The 19,957-nt window shown below is 45.3% G+C and overlaps 1 protein-coding gene across 1 annotated transcript in view; it reads left to right on the forward strand.

Annotated features, from left to right (window-relative positions):
- The window catches only part of LOC115155830 (unconventional myosin-XVI-like), a 181,558-nt gene that overhangs the window by 41,060 nt on the left and 120,541 nt on the right, over window positions 1-19,957 (forward strand). Inside the window, 3 exon segments of the mRNA XM_029702807.1 lie at window positions 10,519-10,627; window positions 16,566-16,690; window positions 17,017-17,142. Coding sequence (XP_029558667.1) covers window positions 10,519-10,627; window positions 16,566-16,690; window positions 17,017-17,142 — 360 coding nt within the window.

The following is a 19,957-nucleotide window of genomic DNA, read 5'->3' on the forward strand; positions in this document are numbered from 1 at the left end:
TAAATGTCTTCCATTCACTTTCAACTGAGACCCACTTTCGAGCTAATGAGGTCACATCTACAGTACTCACACAGGATTCAGCTTTACTGTCAGTCAGGAGAGAGAGAGAGGTATGGAATGTTAAGGTGAGAGAGGGGTAAGAAGAAAGATTTTCAAGCTACTGTAAACAAAATGATTACATGCCTCTTTAGCTTCCCTCTGGTAAATTATGAGGGAAGTGTGTAAGTGTCTGTGCGGCCTTGTGTGTGTTTGTGTGAGCAAGCTCAATGAAATAATGAATGAGATTCCCCCAAAAAATGTATGCCTGTGCGTGTGTGTATCTTTCTCTGTGTGTGTGTCCCTCTCCCTCTCTCTGTGTCTCTCTCTCTCCCTCTCTCTGTCTGTTTGTGTGCGTGCATGTGTCTTGTAAGGTCTTCCTCAGAGTAAGATAACATATATTACAGAATTATCAGAAGGGTACAGGAGGACGGCTGAAAGGAGAGCTGAGGCAGTGGCTGAGTAAAAATAGCTCTTTTTGAAGCTGATACAGCCTGTTTCCCTTTCTCTTTCTACCTTCCTGATACCACATGTCTTCTCCAGCACTGAGCCTGCCAATGCACAGTCACCCTGCTCCGATCCCAAATAAGACCGCAATCAGGGCATTTTGTTGATCATTCCTATGTAACTGCTGATAAACATGATAAACATAAAACTGATTTACACAATCAGTGTTTTGTAGTGAGTGTTTACACTATTAGTGTTATGTTGCGCATTCTAAGGCATTATACAATTGTTATAGATGCTCTTGAAATACGGTGCATTCGGAAAGTATTCAGACCCCTTCACTTTCTAACTATTTTAGTTACATTACAGCCTTATTCTAAAATGGATTGAAACGTTTTTCCCCCTCATCAATCTACACACAATACCCAATAATGACAAAGTAAAAACAGGTTTTGAGAAATGTTGGCAAATGTATGTATATATATATATATATATATATATATATATATATATATATATATATATATTCTTTGAATACCTTATTTGTGTTAGTATTTAGACCCTTTGCTATGACAATCAAAATTGAGCTCAGGTGCATCCTGTTTACATTGTTCATCCTTGAGATGTTTATACAACTTCATTGGAGTCCACTTGTGGTAAATTCAATTGATTGGACATGATTTGGAAAGGCACACACCTGTCTATATAAGGTCCAACAGTTGACAGTGCATGTCAGAGCAAAAAACAAGCCATGAGGTAGAACGAATTGTCCGTAGAGCTCATTGTGTCGAGGCACAGATCTGGGGAAGGGTCCCAAAACATTTCTGCGGCATTGAAGGACCCCAAGAACACAGTGGCCTCCATCATTCTTAAATGAAAGAAGTTTGGAACCACCAAGTCTGGCTGCCCGGCCAAACTGAGCAATCAGGGGAGAAGGGCTTTGGTCAGGGAGGAGACCAAGAACCTGATGATCACTCTAACAGAGCTTCAGAGTTCCTCTGTGGATATGGGAGAACCTTCCAGAGGACAACCATCTCTGCAACACTCCACCAATCAGGCCTTTATGGTAGAGTGGCCAGACGGAAGCCACTCCTCAGTAAAATGCACATGACAGCCTGCTTGGAGTTTGACAAAAGGCACCTAAAGGACTCTCAGTCTGAGAAACAAGATTCTCTGTTCTGATGACACCAAGATTGAACATTTTGGCCTGAATGCCATGCGTCAAGTCTGGAGGAAACCAGGCACCTCTCATCACCTGGCCAATACCATCTCTGCAGTTAACCATGGTGAGGGCAGCATCATGCTGTGGGGATGTTTTTCAGCAGCAGGGACTGGGAGACTAGTCAGGATCAAGGGAAAGACGAACAGAGCAAAGTACAGAGAGATCCTTGATGAAAACCTGCTCCAGAGCGCTCAGGACCTCAGACTGGGGCGAAGGTTCACCTTCCAGCAGGACAACAACCCTAGGCCCACAGCCAAGACAACGCAGGAGTGGCTTCGAGACAAGTCTCTGAATGTCCTTCAATGGCCCAGACTTGAACCCGATCAAACATCTCTGGAAAGACCTGAAAATAGCTCTGCAGCAATGCTCCCTATCCAACCTGACAGAGTTTGAGAGAATCTACAGAGAAGGATGGGAGAAACTCCCCAAATACATGTGTGCCAAATGTGTAGTGTCATACCCAAGAAGACTCAAGGCTGTAATTGCAGCCAAAGGTGCTTCAACAAAGTACTGAGTAGAGTCTGAATACTTATTTTAATGTGATATTTCAGCTGGGGTTTTTTTTCATATTGATTTGCAAAATGTTTCTAAAAACCTGTTTTTGCTTTGTCATTATGGGGCATTGTGTGTAGATTGATGAAGGAAAAAACGATTTAAGCAATTTTAGAATAAGGCTGTAACTTAATAAAATGTGGAAAAAGTGAAGGGGTCTGAATACTTTCTGAATACACTGTACATATACAGTATTCACATTAGGAAGTATTTCAGGGAATTTCCCAAACAATGTGCTGGGTCTAAAGTAGGGAAATGTAGTATTTTCAGAGTGATTCACCATATCAGAATGATTGACAGACTTACCTTTGATTGACATGTGAAGATATGCAAACAAAAATGTCCAGCTCATTCATGCAGTTATCCATTGTGTCATTCCTTTCATCTCCTCCTCCTCTCCATCCATGTCCTTGGGTTTCCATTCCTGCATCCTAAATAGAGGACAGTGTTTGTGCTGACAGAGATGACACAGTGGCTGTATTTGCTGGGATAGAGGAGGTAACATTATTGTCTCTCACCCTCTCTCTCTCTGTTTGCTAGTGCTAATGCTAATTATCTTATCACCACATTGCAAACAGATGGTGTGGGAGGAAGCTTCCCAATTTTCCATGCACTCCCAATACCCATTCCCAACCCTGTTCCCAACCCCATTCTAAACCCCTATTCCCAGCTCCGGGTACTGCTCTGTCTCCCAACATCTTTCTGGCAGGATTTATCCTGTCTGTGTGACTGCGGGAGGAGTGGAGGGGATTTTAGTCATAGAAATGTTCAGTTTGTATCATAGTAAAACTATGATAGGAGCCAATAGGCAACAACAGAGTAGTGTTCCTTCATGCTAAAGCTAGCCTGGCCTTATATTAAATGTGAGTTGGTTTAAATTTGAGTTAAAGACTGTGTTTAGACAGAGAGGCAAATTCTGATATTTTTCCATCTCATCAGATCTTTTCAAATCATATATTTTTCAGAGCTGATCTGATTGGTCAAAATACCAATTAGTAGAAAAAAATATCAGAATTGGGCTGCATGTCTAAATGCAGCCATAGTGAGGTATTCATCATTAATTTACAGCTCATCCATGTTGGTTCCTCGTATAAGGATACTTATCCTCGTTCGATCAAACACCCCCCATGTACAATAACAATTATGAAGAGATGGCATAATTGTTTCTATAGTCTAGTCTAGTTGAGTAGCAACCTCTGTTTATGTGGCATCACCATAGCTCCCTAATCAAAGCCTAGAACCCATCATGGCATCGATCCGTTATCATATCTGATTTCATTTCACAGTACCAATTAGGGTCCCCTGATTTGCATGGCTATCGAGGGCCATGCAGGCAGCAATTAGATAAGTGATTCGTGATTAGGAGCTAATTGGCAGGTTGTCCTTATTCTGTTCTAACATTTCCCAGAGGAAGTGATTGGTCCAAATAAGGAAAAACATTGCAAAACAACAAGGTATTAATTTAACTCGTCCAATAAGAAACACTTGTTTTGGATTTACCGTTGCATGCCCTAATGAATACTCAGTGTTGGGGAAGCTACTCTGAAAATGTTGTTTTTACATTTTTTATTTAACTAGGCAAGTCAGTTAAGAACAAATTCTTATTTACAATGACGGCCTACACCGGCCAAACACAGACGGCGCTGGGCCAATTGTGCGCCGCCCTATGGGACTTCCAATCATGGACATTTGTGATACAGCCTGGATTCGAACCATGGTGTCTGTAGTGACACCTCAAGCACTGAGATGCAGTGCCTTAGACTGCTGCGCCATTCGGGAGCACTCAGGGAATTGGTCGTTTACCAAGCTACCAAGTACTTCACACTGGAAGAAGTTAAGCTACCCTCAAGCTCCCCTTAAGAAACATATAGTCAAACAGAAAGGAAATTATTGCCTACTCTACTCATATTTTATTTTATTTTTGCAAAACAAATGGTGTGTAGTTCCAGAAGTTATCTACACCGCTACATGGCAAAAAGGTAGTTAACTACTGAAAACACTACCTAGAATTGAATTTAGTTAAACTACCACCAAGCTACAGCAAAATGTAGTTCAATTACTGCTTCAACTACATGTAGTTAACTACTCCCCATCACTGTGAGTACTACCATGATATCAGTTCTCTCATGTCACTGTAATCCTGTTATATCAGAGGATCGTTGGCGGTTTCTCTGCCTCGTCTGTCTGCAGTGGTCCTCTGATGTTGTCACGTCCTGGCCAGTATATAAGGTTAATTGTTTTGTAGTTTGGTCAGGGCGTGACAGAGGGTATTTGTTTTATGTGGTTCGGGGTGGTGTGTTTGTGTAAAGGGTGTTTGATTTAGTATGTCCGGGTTTTGGTTTATGTCTAGGTAGTTCTATGTGGAGTCTAGTATGTCTGTTTCTATGTCTGGTGAATTGGTGTTGGGACTCTCAGTTGAAGGCAGGTGTTTTCTATCTGCCTTTGATTGAGAGTCTCATAAATGAGGGTGTGTTTGTGTTTGTGTTTGGTGGGTGATTGTTCTGTGTTCAGCCCTAGGCTTTGCCAGACTGTTTTGTTGTTCGTTTGTTAGTTCTAGTAGTTTTGTTATTTTGTATTCAGTTGTTTTTTGTAAGTTAATAAATCTAAATATGAGCATACACGTACCTGCTGCATATTGGTCTACATTTTCAGACGACGATTTCGTTATATCGTCGGAAGACGAAGACGACAACCGTGACAGAATCACCCACCTCTCAAGGACCAAGCAGCAGAGGAAGGAGCAGACGGTTTTCGAAGAGGACAAACGAGAGAGATGGACTTGGGAGGAGATCTTGGAGGGAGAAGGCTCCTACACTTGGGAGGAAATCCAAGCAGGGAAAGATCGCCTTCCTTGGAAACAGGTGGTACGCGAGAGAGAGGAAAGGAGTAAGGCGGGTATGGACCGGGAACGTTTCCGAGGGACAAGACTGGCGTTGAAGCACGAGAGGCACCCCCAAGGAAATTTTGGGGGGGGGCACACGGGTAGTTTGGCTAGGCGAAGGAAGAGCCGGAAGCCAGCTACCCGTGGTTATATGGAGGAGCGTTTGAGGTGGGGAGCGCCATGTTTCGCTGAGAAGCGCAATATCTCACCCATACGCACGCACAGTCCGGTGCAAGTTATTCCAGCCCCTCGCAGGTGCCGTGCTAGAGCGGGCATCCAGCCTGGTAGGAGGATGCCTGCGCAGCGCATCTGGTCGCCGGTACGCCTCCGAGGACCAGGCTACCCAACTCCCGCTCTACGCACGGCTACCATCAAGCCCCTGCACAGCCCAGTCTGCCCTGTACGAGCACTCCGCTCGTGCAGGGCTACTAGTTCCATCGAGCCAAGGCGGGTTGTGCAGGAGGTAAGATCTAGACCGGCTGTGCGCCTCCATAGCCCTGGGTTTCCAGCTCCTGTCTCTCGTGCGGACCCGGAAGTGCGTCCACCCAGTCCGACTCGTCCTGTTCCCGCTCCCCGCACTAAACGGCAAGTGCGTAAACCCAGCCTCGCCAGTCAACAGTCGTCGGAGCTGCCCGCCAGTCAACAGTCGTCGGAGCTGCCCGCCAGTCAACAGTCGTCGGAGCTGCCCGCCAGTCAACAGTCGTCGGAGCTGCCCGTCAGTCAACAGTCGTCGGAGCTGCCCGTCAGTCAACAGTCGTCGGAGCTGCCCGTCAGTCAACAGTCGTCGGAGCTGCCCGTCAGTCAACAGTCGTCGGAGCTGCCCGTCAGTCAACAGTCGTCGGAGCTGCCCGTCAGTCAACAGTCGTCGGAGCTGCCCGTCAGTCAACAGTCGCCGGAGTGGTCAGACTGCGCTGAACTGCCGGAGTGGCCAGACTGCGCTGAACTGCCGGAGTGGCCAGACTGCGCTGAACTGCCGGAGTGGCCAGACTGCGCTGAACCGCCGGAGTGGCCAGACTGCGCTGAACTGCCGGAGTGGCCAGACTGCGCTGAACTGCCGGAGTGGCCAGACTGCGCTGAACTGCCGGAGTGGCCAGACTGCGCTGAACTGCCGGAGTGGCCAGACTGCGCTGAACTGCCGGAGTGGCCAGACTGCGCTGAACTGCCGGAGTGGCCAGACTGCGCTGAACTGCCGGAGTGGCCAGACTGCGCTGAACTGCCGGAGTGGCCAGACTGCCCAGACTGCCCCGAGCTGACAGACTGCCCTGAACTGCCGGAGTGGCCAGACTGCCCTGAACTGCCGGAGTGGCCAGACTGCCCTGAACTGCCGGAGTGGCCAGACTGCCCTGTACTGCCGGAGTGGCCAGACTGCCCTGTACTGCCGGAGTGGCCAGACTGCCCTGAACTGCCGGAGTGGCCAGACTGCCCTGAACTGCCGGAGTGGCCAGACTGCCCTGAACTGCCGGAGTGGCCAGACTGCCCTGAACTGCCGGAGTGGCCAGACTGCCCTGAACTGCCGGAGTGGCCAGACTGCCCAGACTGCCCCGAGCTGACAGACTGCCCTGAACTGCCGGAGTGGCCAGACTGCCCTGAACTGCCGGAGTGGCCAGACTGCCCTGAACTGCCGGAGTGGCCAGACTGCCCTGAACTGCCGGAGTGGCCAGACTGCCCAGACTGCCCCGAGCTGACAGACTGCCCTGACCTGCCCGAGTTGCCAGACTGCCCTGACCTGCCCGAGTTGCCAGACTGCCCTGACCGTCCCGAGTTGCCAGACTGCCCTGACCGTCCCGAGTTGCCAGACTGCCCTGACCGTCCCGAGCTGCCAGACTGCCCAGACAGCCTGGAACGGCCTGAGCCGGAGCCGCCTCCAATATAGGTGGGTTGGGGAGGGGGGGTGTAGCACAGTGCCGTCGTTGACGGCAGCCACCCTCCCTTCCCTCCCTTTAGTAAGGGGGAATTTTCTTTTGGGTATTGTTTGGGGGTAATTTTTTTTGTGTTAAGGTGCTTCTGGGGTAGCACCTTTAAGGGGGGGGTACTGTCACGTCCTGGCCAGTATATAAGGTTAATTGTTTTGTAGTTTGGTCAGGGCGTGACAGAGGGTATTTGTTTTATGTGGTTCGGGGTGGTGTGTTTGTGTAAAGGGTGTTTGATTTAGTATGTCCGGGTTTTGGTTTATGTCTAGGTAGTTCTATGTGGAGTCTAGTATGTCTGTTTCTATGTCTGGTGAATTGGTGTTGGGACTCTCAGTTGAAGGCAGGTGTTTTCTATCTGCCTTTGATTGAGAGTCTCATAAATGAGGGTGTGTTTGTGTTTGTGTTTGGTGGGTGATTGTTCTGTGTTCAGCCCTAGGCTTTGCCAGACTGTTTTGTTGTTCGTTTGTTAGTTCTAGTAGTTTTGTTATTTTGTATTCAGTTGTTTTTTGTAAGTTAATAAATCTAAATATGAGCATACACGTACCTGCTGCATATTGGTCTACATTTTCAGACGACGATTTCGTTATATCGTCGGAAGACGAAGACGACAACCGTGACAGATGTGTCACTTTGAGTCTTTAACCGACCTCTCAAACACACTTTGTCTAAACACGTCTGAAAGTTATGAGTGAACCCTGAAGTTTCTGCTTACTATTGTGTAACTCCTGACTGTCTGTTGCTGGGTGTTGATGGTACGGCTTACAGCAATCATCTTAATATTACTGGCTTCATTAAACTCTTCATGGCTTAAGATGAGAGATTGTGATTAAGTGGTTCTCCTGAGATCTTCTGTTGTTATGAAACTTCCTTTTAGATAGGTTTAGCCTGAGTCGTATAAGTCCCTTTGAAACTACAGTAGAAGACTGACCCAGTTTTGGCATTTGAAAATATCAGCTGCTTTAGTGGAACTTAATATTATTTTCTGTCTTGATCCTGACTCCTTTCATAAATCTGAAAACTGTGATGTAATTTGTCTTAGCGTAGGGGACTTGTCCACATTGACTGTATAGCTAGTCCATTCTAAGATCATTTATCTAGCTTTAGGAACATGGTGTGTTTAGCTCTTCTCCAGTGGGCTGCTGTCCCTACAGCCGTCTCAGGGGACAGTGCTGAGACGACAGTTTTGGTTGGTATTGATCCCACCGGGGGCACGTTATGGCATCCTGTTGTTAGGGCGACAAACGCTGATCAATCATAATGCGGCGGTGAGAGCTGAGCGTGTTGCGGTCAGCTTGTTAACCCCTGCTGCACGTGTGGCGCCCGGGAGACAACTGGACGCCGCTTGTTTCTACGTGTCAGTGGTTATTATCTGTAAACAGACAGATGATGCTCTGTCTTGATCGATGGGATGCCCCAGGATATAGCAGTCATATCAAGGACAAGTCTAGCATTGTTACTATGGCCATCTAGGATTACATTAGGATTAATGAGGTGGTCAAACTCATATTGCTCCTTGTATTATTATATACCATTGCATTTGTCTGCCACTATGTATTGACTGCAAAGTTTGACATAATGGTAGGTGTCAGCTAAGTATAAACTGCAATGAATAAACAAACACAATGAATACATCAGAAACCATCCTCCAGAGGTCCCAATTGTTTTCCTCGGGAGAACCAGTTCAGTGGGTATAGCAGTGTGTAGCCTACTGTAGTCTGACTGTAGAGCCAGACCAGGCTGTGCCAAGTGATGTCTTCATTAGGACAGTCCCCCATTGACCCGGGAGCTCAGAATGATAGGTCAGGGACACCACCTCTCCCCTATCTACTCTACACACACGCATGCACACAAACACTCATTGTCCAGAGTGTGTGTGTGACAGTCTGTGGATAAGTCAATAACTGTCCCTCCCCACTCTCTGGTTTTCTGAAACCTGCAGAAAGACTGATTGGCATATCTGGACTGGATGAAAAAAGTCTGAAAATAGACAGGCAGTAGGTGCTCTCTTTCTCTCTCTCTCTCTCTCTCTCTCTATTCCTCTCTCGCTCTCCCTGCTGTCCTTCTTACATCGATGAGCCCTTCCTCATGAATAGATACAAAGCACCAGCTGATGTTGAATGTTAAGTAATATATTCATTAAGCCCTAATTAACCCTGCTAATGAGTGACAACAGCTCCTGCTAGACCAGACCATACAGATTGGTTGGCACTTTACCCAAAGAAACAAAGAGGCAAACTCCAAACGCAGACCTCTCCACTATTTAATAACTTAACAATAATATCAGTTGAACTAAATGAATTGTGTTTTTAATTGCTTGGCATTAATGACAGGGGTAGATTCATCATCTCTGATGTTTCCCTAGTGTTTAGAGATTGCAGAATGTTTTTCTTCTTGGTTTTTGAGGTTTGAATTTTAGGGTCCAGGGCTCTGAGATATAAGGGTTTGGACTTTCAATTTTGGGGATTGGTGTTCAGCATTTGCAGGTCACTCTCTAGCCTATATCCATCTGCTTGGTCTTCCTCTTTCTCCGTTCTCTATCATCTGTAAAGCCCTTCCCCCTCCCACACACACACGAAGATACATGAACCCCCCCATGCACACACACACACACACTTTTCTCTGTCTGCTTGAAGACTAGCCCATTAATCTTGGGCTGCATCCTAACATGGTTGTTAGAATTCTATTAGCTGTAAATATTCAATAAGGAACCTCACTTAAAGGCCCTGTCCCTCTTATCAGCCGCAGCCCAGCCACGATCATTACACTGCAAGCTCTTTTATTGTTTAGGCAAACGACAAGCAGAGATTTATGGGGAAAGACTGACAATGGTGACGTGAAAGGAAATGTGTTTAGTTTAAGTATGTTATAGAGGGGAGGAGATACAGAGAGAGCGAAAAAGAGAGAGAAATAAAAGAGGGGGAGAAAAAAGGTAAAGAGAGGTAGTGAGGCAAGGAAGAAAGGAGTGATGTTACAAGAGAGGTGACAAATCACAGAGTAGTTCCCGAGGGTAGTGGTGGGAGGAATGTTGGATCCCAACCATGTTTTACTTGTGTATGTTTAGACAAACAGCAGTCATTACACAGTCCAAGTGTAGTCTGCCTGGGGGTATGTTGTTATCTCACACCTCAAGAGAAGGCAGCACTGGTAGGACTCTTCACTGTGTAAACACACACACACACACACACACACACACACACACACACACACACACACATGTCCCTGCCCTGGGGTCCCCACAATTCCATATGTAATGAGTTGTTTAATTCACTTCATTGAGTGTTTATGTCCCTGTGGCCCTCCTCAGGTTCACACTGCTGGGAGGGCCTGATAATTGGGCCTACTTTATCATCGATTCCTCTCTGATGAATGGCCTGAGAAACCACTCAATTTGTTTGTGTCTCCCTCCTCCCTCCCTCCCCTCCTCTATTCATTCTATGGTGGGTTTGATATGTTCCCGGGTTTCCTGGAAGACTGGGGTAAATGTTCTACTTCAGGATGTGAACGGAAACATTCCACTGGACTACGCCACTGAGGGAACCGAGACCAGCTACATCCTCCGAAAACACCTAGAGGAAAACGGTAACACAATACTCCTCATATAATTTAATGTCTGTTTTATGTAGTGTGTCATGTCGTGTTGTGTTATATTGTAGGCCTATACGTGTTTATTGTGCAACAAACAGTCCTAGAAATGTTGACCTACACACTTTCACATTGTGAAAAATATTTTTATTTTCTGAATAGTTTTTCTCCAATCTTTGCCACTTTTCCACCCACACACAATTACTCTGGTTTAAGACCTGTCTATTATATCGGCAGTACGACATTTTGTTCTAGTCCATATAACATGTGTTAATATAATGCCTGCTTCAATGTTCATTATTTTTTCACAGCAGTTAAAGGAGGCTGAATAGAAAACTGAATAAAATGAGAAATGAATGAAAGAACATTTTCAATTTCATATGCATGAAATAATGTCTTAATTTGAAAAAATGAAAATCAACGGATCATAAGTTACGTCCCCACACGATTATAATGTGAAGTGAGGAAACAGACTAAAATACTTAATTATAAGAAATGGTTCCATGGATGGTTGGCTGCCATATTGCCTGAGGGAAAGGTATTGATACTGTATATACAGTGATTTCAGAAAGTATTCAGACCCCTTGACTTTTTCCACATTTTGTTATGTTACAGCCTTATTCTAAAATGGATTGAACACATGTTTCCCCCATCAATCTACACATGATACAACATCATGACAAAGCGAAAAAAAGGTTTTAGAAATGTTTTCAAATGTATAAAAAAATCAAAACCAGAAAAACCTTATTTAAATAAGTATTCAGACCCTTTGCTATGAGACTCAAAATTGAGCTCAAGTGCATCCTGTTTCCATTGATCACCTGTGAGATGTTTCTACAACTTCATTGGAGTCCACTTGTGGTAAATTCAAATGATTGGACATGATTTGGAAAGACACATACCTGTCTATATAAGGTCCAACAGTTGAAAGTGTATGTCAGAGCAAAAAGCCATGAGGTCGAAGGAATTGAGCTTTGAGATATGATTGTGTCGAGGCACAGATCTGGGGAAGGGTACCAAAAAAATCTGCAGCAATGAAGGACCCCAAGAGCACAGTGGATTCGATGATTCTTAAATGGAAGAAATTTGTTAACCACCAAGACTCTTCCTAGAGCTGGCCGCACGGCCAAACTGAGCAATCGGGGGAGAAGTACCGCCCCGACCCGATGGTCACTCTGTCCCAACCACAGCTACTACTACTACACTGTGTCCTCTCTGTCCCAACTATTACTACCACTACTACACTGTGTCCTCTCTGTCCCTACCATGACTACCGCTACTACACTGTGTCCTCTCTGTCCCTACCATGACTACCACTACTACACTGTGTCCTCTCTGTCCCTCCCATGACTACCACTACTACACTGTGTCCTCTCTGTCCCTACCATGACTACCACTACTACTACACTGTGTCCTCTCTGTCCCTACCATGACTACCACTACTACACTGTGTCCTCTCTGTCCCTACCATGACTACCACTACTACACTGTGTCCTCTCTGTCCCTACCATGACTACCGCTACTACACTGTGTCCTCTCTGTCCCTTCCATGACTACCACTACTACTACACTGTGTCCTCTCTGTCCCTCCCATGACTACCACTACTACACTGTGTCCTCTCTGTCCCTACCATGACTACCGCTACTACACTGTGTCCTCTCTGTCCCTACCATGACTACCACTACTACACTGTGTCCTCTCTGTCCCTCCCATGACTACCACTACTACACTGTGTCCTCTCTGTCCCTACCATGACTACCACTACTACTACACTGTGTCCTCTCTGTCCCTACCATGACTACCACTACTACACTGTGTCCTCTCTGTCCCTACCATGACTACCACTACTACACTGTGTCCTCTCTGTCCCTACCATGAGTACCACTACTACACTGTGTCCTCTCTGTCCCTACCATGACTACCACTACTACACTGTGTCCTCTCTGTCCCTCCCATGACTACCACTACTACACTGTGTCCTCTCTGTCCCTACCATGACTACCACTACTACACTGTGTCCTCTCTGTCCCTACCATGACTACCACTACTACACTGTGTCCTCTCTGTCCCAACTATTACTACCACTACTACACTGTGTCCTCTCTGTCCCTACCATGACTACCACTACTACACTGTGTCCTCTCTGTCCCTACCATGACTACCGCTACTACACTGTGTCCTCTCTGTCCCTTCCATGACTACCACTACTACTACACTGTGTCCTCTCTGTCCCTCCCATGACTACCACTACTACACTGTGTCCTCTCTGTCCCTACCATGACTACCGCTACTACACTGTGTCCTCTCTGTCCCTACCATGACTACCGCTACTACACTGTGTCCTCTCTGTCCCTACCATGACTACCACTACTACACTGTGTCCTCTCTGTCCCTACCATGACTACCGCTACTACACTGTGTCCTCTCTGTCCCTTCCATGACTACCACTACTACTACACTGTGTCCTCTCTGTCCCTCCCATGACTACCACTACTACACTGTGTCCTCTCTGTCCCTACCATGACTACCGCTACTACACTGTGTCCTCTCTGTCCCTACCATGACTACCACTACTACACTGTGTCCTCTCTGTCCCTACCATGACTACCACTACTACACTGTGTCCTCTCTGTCCCTACCATGACTACTACTACTACACTGTGTCCTCTCTGTCCCAACTACTACTACTTCCACTACACTGTGTCCTATCTGTCCCATCCACGACTACTACTACTACTACACTGTGTCCTCTCTGTCCCTACCAGTACTACTACTACTACACTGTGTCCTCTCTGTCCCTACCATGACTACCACTACTACACTGTGTCCTCTCTGTCCCTACCATGACTACTACTACTACTATTACTACTACTACCACACTGTGTCCTCTCTGTCCCTACCATGACTACCGCTACTACACTGTGTCCTCTCTGTCCCTACCATGACTACTACTACCACACTGTGTCCTCTCTGTCCCTACCATGACTACCGCTACTACACTGTGTCCTCTCTGTCCCTACCATGAGTACCACTACTACACTGTGTCCTTTCTGTCCCTACCATGACTACCACTACTACACTGTGTCCTCTCTGTCCCTACCATGACTACCGCTACTACACTGTGTCCTCTCTGTCCCTACCATGACTACCGCTACTACACTGTGTCCTCTCTGTCCCTACCATGACTACCGCTACTACACTGTGTCCTCTCTGTCCCTACCATGACTACCACTACTACACTGTGTCCTCTCTGTCCCTACCATGACTACCACTACTACTACACTGTGTCCTCTCTTTCCCTACCATGACTACCACTACTACTACACTGTGTCCTCTCTGTCCCTACCATGACTACCGCTACTACACTGTGTCCTCTCTGTCCCTACCATGACTACCACTACTACACTGTGTCCTCTCTGTCCCTACCATGACTACCACTACTACACTGTGTCCTCTCTGTCCCTACCATGACTACCACTACTACACTGTGTCCTCTCTGTCCCTACCATGACTACCGCTACTACACTGTGTCCTCTCTGTCCCTACCATGACTACCGCTACTACACTGTGTCCTCTCTGTCCCTACCATGACTACCGCTACTACACTGTGTCCTCTCTGTCCCTCCCATGACTACCACTACTACACTGTGTCCTCTCTGTCCCTCCCATGACTACCACTACTACACTGTGTCCTCTCTGTCCCTACCATGACTACCACTACTACACTGTGTCCTCTCTGTCCCTACCATGACTACCACTACTACTACACTGTGTCCTCTCTGTCCCTACCATGACTACCACTACTACTACACTGTGTCCTCTCTGTCCCTACCATGACTACCACTACTACTACACTGTGTCCTCTCTGTCCCTACCATAAAGTGGTTACCAAAAAAGTTTTTATATATTTTATATTCGAGATTCTTCAAATTAGCCACCCTTTTCCTTGATAACAGCTTTGCACACTCTTGGAATTTTTTTAATTTGTGGAATTTCTTTGCATCTTAATGCATTTGAACCTATAAGTTGTGTTGTGACATCTCATCATCAACTGTTCAGAGGAGACTGCGTGAATCAGGCCTTCATGGTTGAATGGCTTCAAAGAAACCACTACTAAAGGACACCAATAAGAAGAAGAGACTTGCTTGGGCCAAGAAACAAGAGCAATGGATATTAGACCGGTGGTAATCTGTTCTTTGGTCTGATGAGTTCAAATTTGAGATTTTTGGTTCCAACCGCTTGTGTCTCTGTGAGACGCAGAGTAGGTGAAAGGATGATCTCCGCATTGTGTGGTTCCCATCGTAAAGCATGGAGGAAGTGTGATGGTGCTTTGCTTGTGACACTGTCGGAGACTTTTTTTTTAATTCAAGGCACCCTTAACCAGCATGGCTACCACAGCATTCTGCAGCGATACACCATCCCATCTGGTTTGGGTTTAGTGGGTCTATTATTTGTTTATCAACAGGACAATGAACCAACACACCTCCAGGCTGTGTAAGGGCTATTTGACCAAGAAAGAGAGTGATGGAGTGCTGCATCAGATGACCTGGCCTTCACAATCACCTGACCTCAACCCAATTGAGATGGTTTGGGATGAGTTGGAGTGCAGAGTGAAGGCAAAGCAGCCAACAAGTGCTCAGCATATGTGGGAACTCCTTCAAGACTGTTGGAAAAGCATTCCTCATGAAGCTGGTTAAGAGAATGCCAAGAGTGTGCAAAGCTGTCATCAAGGCAAAGAATGTCTACTTTGAAGAATCTCAAATATATATATGTATAAAATAGTAAAAATAAGAAGAAAAACCCTTGAATGAGTAGGTGTGTCCCATGTACTGTACATGGGCTAAGACAGAGGAAGTCAAACACACACACACACACACACACACACACACACACACACACACCTCAGCCCCACCTGCCTGTGACCTGTGTTGGGAGAAGACATGGGTTCAAATACTATTTCAGATATTTCAATTACTTTTCAATACATTTTTTTAAAGTTTTCTTCAAATAAAGGTTGATGAATATTGGAAATGTATTTGGAAATACTCAAATACACTCCCATGCACCCAGATATTTGAAAATAGCATTTGAAATAAGTATTTGAAAATAATTTCAAACTCAAATTAGTCGATTATTGTTATTTTATTTTTTTCACAAATAACCGTTCAAAATACTCAAATAAAAGTACTTGTTTTTGGCTGTCTTTTTGAAAATAATCAAATACGCAGCATAGTCCCTTGCTCCCCCATGGCATCACAGCCCCTCCCCTCATCCCAAATCGCCTATAGGTGGTCTCTATCCCCTCATGCTCACATCCAGCCTCTCTCTCCTCTTCCTGCTGTGGCACACTCCCATGTCACACTAGAAGTCTATGTTGCCTTAGTAACATGGCTATGTTACCTTCCTCAAGTCTCTCTTACAATCTCTCTCGTACAGGGCACATGCCCTATGGACTCTCCCTGTCCATTCCTATATGCACTCCACTAATTAGAATTGAGCATACTGTATAAGACTCAACTGCATATAGTAATCAAAGCCCAAGGGACAAAAATATTCTATATTACAGTGATCGTTAGAGAGAAACACAGACGATCTATAATATATAGCTAGTGTATCATTTCGGCAACCAAAACAATGGTCCCCTGTGAGTATTTGAGGGTGGAGGAGATCAGAGCAGAACATCGATCCCCTTTAGCCAGGGATAGACTGCACTGCTAGACCTTCGTCCTCTCTTAGACCTCTGTCTGTCTGTCAGTCTCCAAGACAGTCTGTTGACTTTGAAAAGGAGACTAAGGATTCTCAAGGAGACATTACACACAGAACCAACATGGCTCCCATGATAATTGTGATTGGTACAGACTACGGAGACATCATTAATGTCGTGTGTGTGTGTGTGTGCTGTACTAACGTGTGTGTTTTGTTCTGTTGTTCCAGGTATAGATGTGTCGTCCATGCACACCATGCGTACCCAGAGGCCCAGCACCATGTTGTCTGATGTTCGACAGCTGGTCTCCAGCGGGGTCAGTCTCAACCAACGCAACAACGATGGGGTTACTTTGGTGAGTACCTACCAGTGGAGGCTGCTGAGGGGAGGGCGGCTCATAGTAATGGCTGGAACGGAGAAAATGGAATGTACAGTATTTGATTCCATTACACTTCTTCCGCTCCAGCAATTACCACAAGCCCGTCCTCCCCCATTAAGGTGCCTCCAACCTCCTGTGGTGCTTACAGTACTCCTCTATTATCTACCTCTCTCTATCTATCTATCTTGCTCTCTCTCTTTTTGCTCTCTCACTCTATTTTAATGGCTGTCTACAGTAGATGTGTCTGTGTAATGTGTTTCTTTAACGCTCTCTCTCTCTCTCGTCTCTCCATCTCTCTCTAGCTCCACATAGCGTGTGCTAGTGGCTACAGGGAGGTGGTGTCTGTGCTGCTGGAGGACGGGGCGGACCCTCAGCCCTCCGACAACGGCTATTGGACACCTCTCCACCTGGCTGCCAAATATGGACAGGTACTGTCATATCACTGTACATTCACATATCCAGTCGTGTCAGATCCACAGAGGGAAAGTGAACAAAACTTTGTTTAGCGAAGGAACAACTTTCTAAAATGATATTCAACCATAAAACGTACGGGAATGCATCAATAATGGCTAGTTTATAGACCAGTATTGGCTGGCTAGTTTATAGACCAGTATTGGCTGGCTAGTTCATAGACCAGTATTGGCTGGCTAGTTTATAGACCAGTATTGGCTGGCTAGTTTATAGACCAGTATTGGCTGGCTAGTTCATAGACCAGTATTGGCTGGCTAGTTCATAGACCAGTATTGGCTGGCTAGTTCATAGACAAGTATTGGCTGGCTAGTTCATAGACCAGTATTGGCTGGCTAGTTTATAGACCAGTATTGGCTGGCTAGTTTATAGACCAGTATTGGCTGGCTAGTTCATAGACCAGTATTGGCTGGCTAGTTCATAGACCAGTATTGGCTGGCTAGTTTATAGACCAGTATTGGCTGGCTAGTTCATAGACCAGTATTGGCTGGCTAGTTCATAGACCAGTATTGGCTGGCTAGTTTATAGACCAGTATTGGCTGGCTAGTTCATAGACCAGTATTGGCTGGCTAGTTCATAGACCAGTATTGGCTGGCTAGTTTATAGACCAGTATTGGCTGGCTAGTTCATAGACCAGTATTGGCTGGCTATTTCATAGGCCAGAATTGACTGGCTAATTTATAGACCAGTATTGGCTGGCTAGTTTATAGACCAGAATTGGCTGGCTAGTTTATAGACCAGTATTGGCTGGCTAGTTTATAGACCAGAATTGACTGGCTAGTTTATAGACTAGTATTGGCTGGCTAGTTCATAGACCAGTATTGGCTGGCTAGTTTATAGACCAGTATTGGCTGGCTAGTTTATAGACCAGAATTGACTGGCTAGTTTATAGACTAGTATTGGCTGGCTAGTTCATAGACCAGTATTGGCTGGCTAGTTCATAGACCAGTATTGGCTGGCTAGTTTATAGACCAGTATTGGCTGGCTAGTTTATAGACCAGAATTGACTGGCTAGTTTATAGACCAGTATTGGCTGGCTAGTTTATAGACCAGTATTGGCTGGCTAGTTTATAGACCAGTTTTGGCTGGCTAGTTTTATACCAGTATTGGCTGGCTAGTTCATAGACCAGTATTGGCTGGCTAGTTTATAGACCAGTATTGGCTGGCTAGTTTATAGACCAGTTTTGGCTGGCTAGTTTTATACCAGTATTGGCTGGCTAGTTTATAGACCAGAATTGACTGGCTAGTTTATAGACTAGTATTGGCTGGCTAGTTCATAGACCAGTATTGGCTGGCTAGTTTATAGACCAGTATTGGCTGGCTAGTTCATAGACAAGTATTGGCTGGCTAGTTCATAGACCAGTATTGGCTGGCTAGTTTATAGACCAGTATTGGCTGGCTAGTTCATAGACAAGTATTGGCTGGCTAGTTCATAGACCAGTATTGGCTGGCTAGTTCATAGACCAGTATTGGCTGGCTAGTTTATAGACCAGTATTGGCTGGCTAGTTCATAGACAAGTATTGGCTGGCTAGTTCATAGACCAGTATTGGCTGGCTAGTTTATAGACTAGTATTGGCTGGCTAGTTCATAGACCAGTATTGGCTGGCTAGTTTATAGACCAGTATTGGCTGGCTAGTTCATAGACAAGTATTGGCTGGCTAGTTTTATACCAGTATTGGCTGGCTAGTTCATAGACCAGTATTGGCTGGCTAGTTTTATACCAGTATTGGCTGGCTAGTTTATAGACCAGAATTGACTGGCTAGTTTATAGACCAGTATTGGCTGGCTAGTTCATAGACCAGTATTGGCTGGCTAGTTTATAGACCAGTATTGGCTGGCTAGTTCATAGACCAGTATTGGCTGGCTAGTTTATAGACCAGTATTGGCTACTGGCTTTTTTATTTGTTTACCTTGTCTAGTCTCATTTTGAGACCTATGGGAAGATAAGTTGAATAACAGAAATCTCCTCTGTCTGTGTCTCTGCTGATAAACAGGTATTTTGGGAGCTATCGAACAGACTAGCTCAAAGTGCTGGCACGGCACTGCATGTATTCATTAATGCCTTTTAGATTAGCGATTTCATGGTGTTTCTCACAGGGAAGGAGATTGATTTCAGGATATGGATGGGGGGGAGATTTGGGTAGACAGATAGGGGGCTTTGAGGGAAAGGGAAGCGATCGTGTTAAAATCTTGCTGACATGGTCCAATATGTAATTACATTTCTGGGGCAGCATGGTTGGGGTGCTGACAAAGAGAATGTATTCATATTAAGAACAGTTTTTTTTTCCTTATTTGTTCCTCTACTACCCCCAGGCCAGGTTTTTCTCTATAGTGTGTTTTACAGTAAAGTCTTCCTTTCTGTTACCTCTCAACCGTCACTATCTCAAATGAAATTGTATTCGTCACATGCTTCTTAAACAACAGGTTCAGACTAACAGAGAAATGCAGAGACAAAAGACAGTATTGAAAAATAAAAGCACAAGGAATAAGTTGAAATATAATAACACGAGGAATAAAAACCCAATGAGTAATGATAACTTGCCCATATACACGGGGTACCAGTACCTAGTTGATATGCAGAGGTACAAGGTAATTGAGGTAGATATGTACATATAGGTAGGGATAAAGTCAATAGGCAACAGGATAGATTATAAACAGTAACAGCAGCGTATGTGATGAGTTGAAAGAGATTAGTGCAAAATGGTCAATGCAGATATTCCGGGTAGCTATTGGTTAGCTATTTAACTAACTATTTAGCAGTCTTATAGCTTGGG

This window comes from Salmo trutta, chromosome 20 (genome assembly GCF_901001165.1).
Source record: "Salmo trutta chromosome 20, fSalTru1.1, whole genome shotgun sequence".
NCBI lineage: Eukaryota > Metazoa > Chordata > Actinopteri > Salmoniformes > Salmonidae > Salmo > Salmo trutta.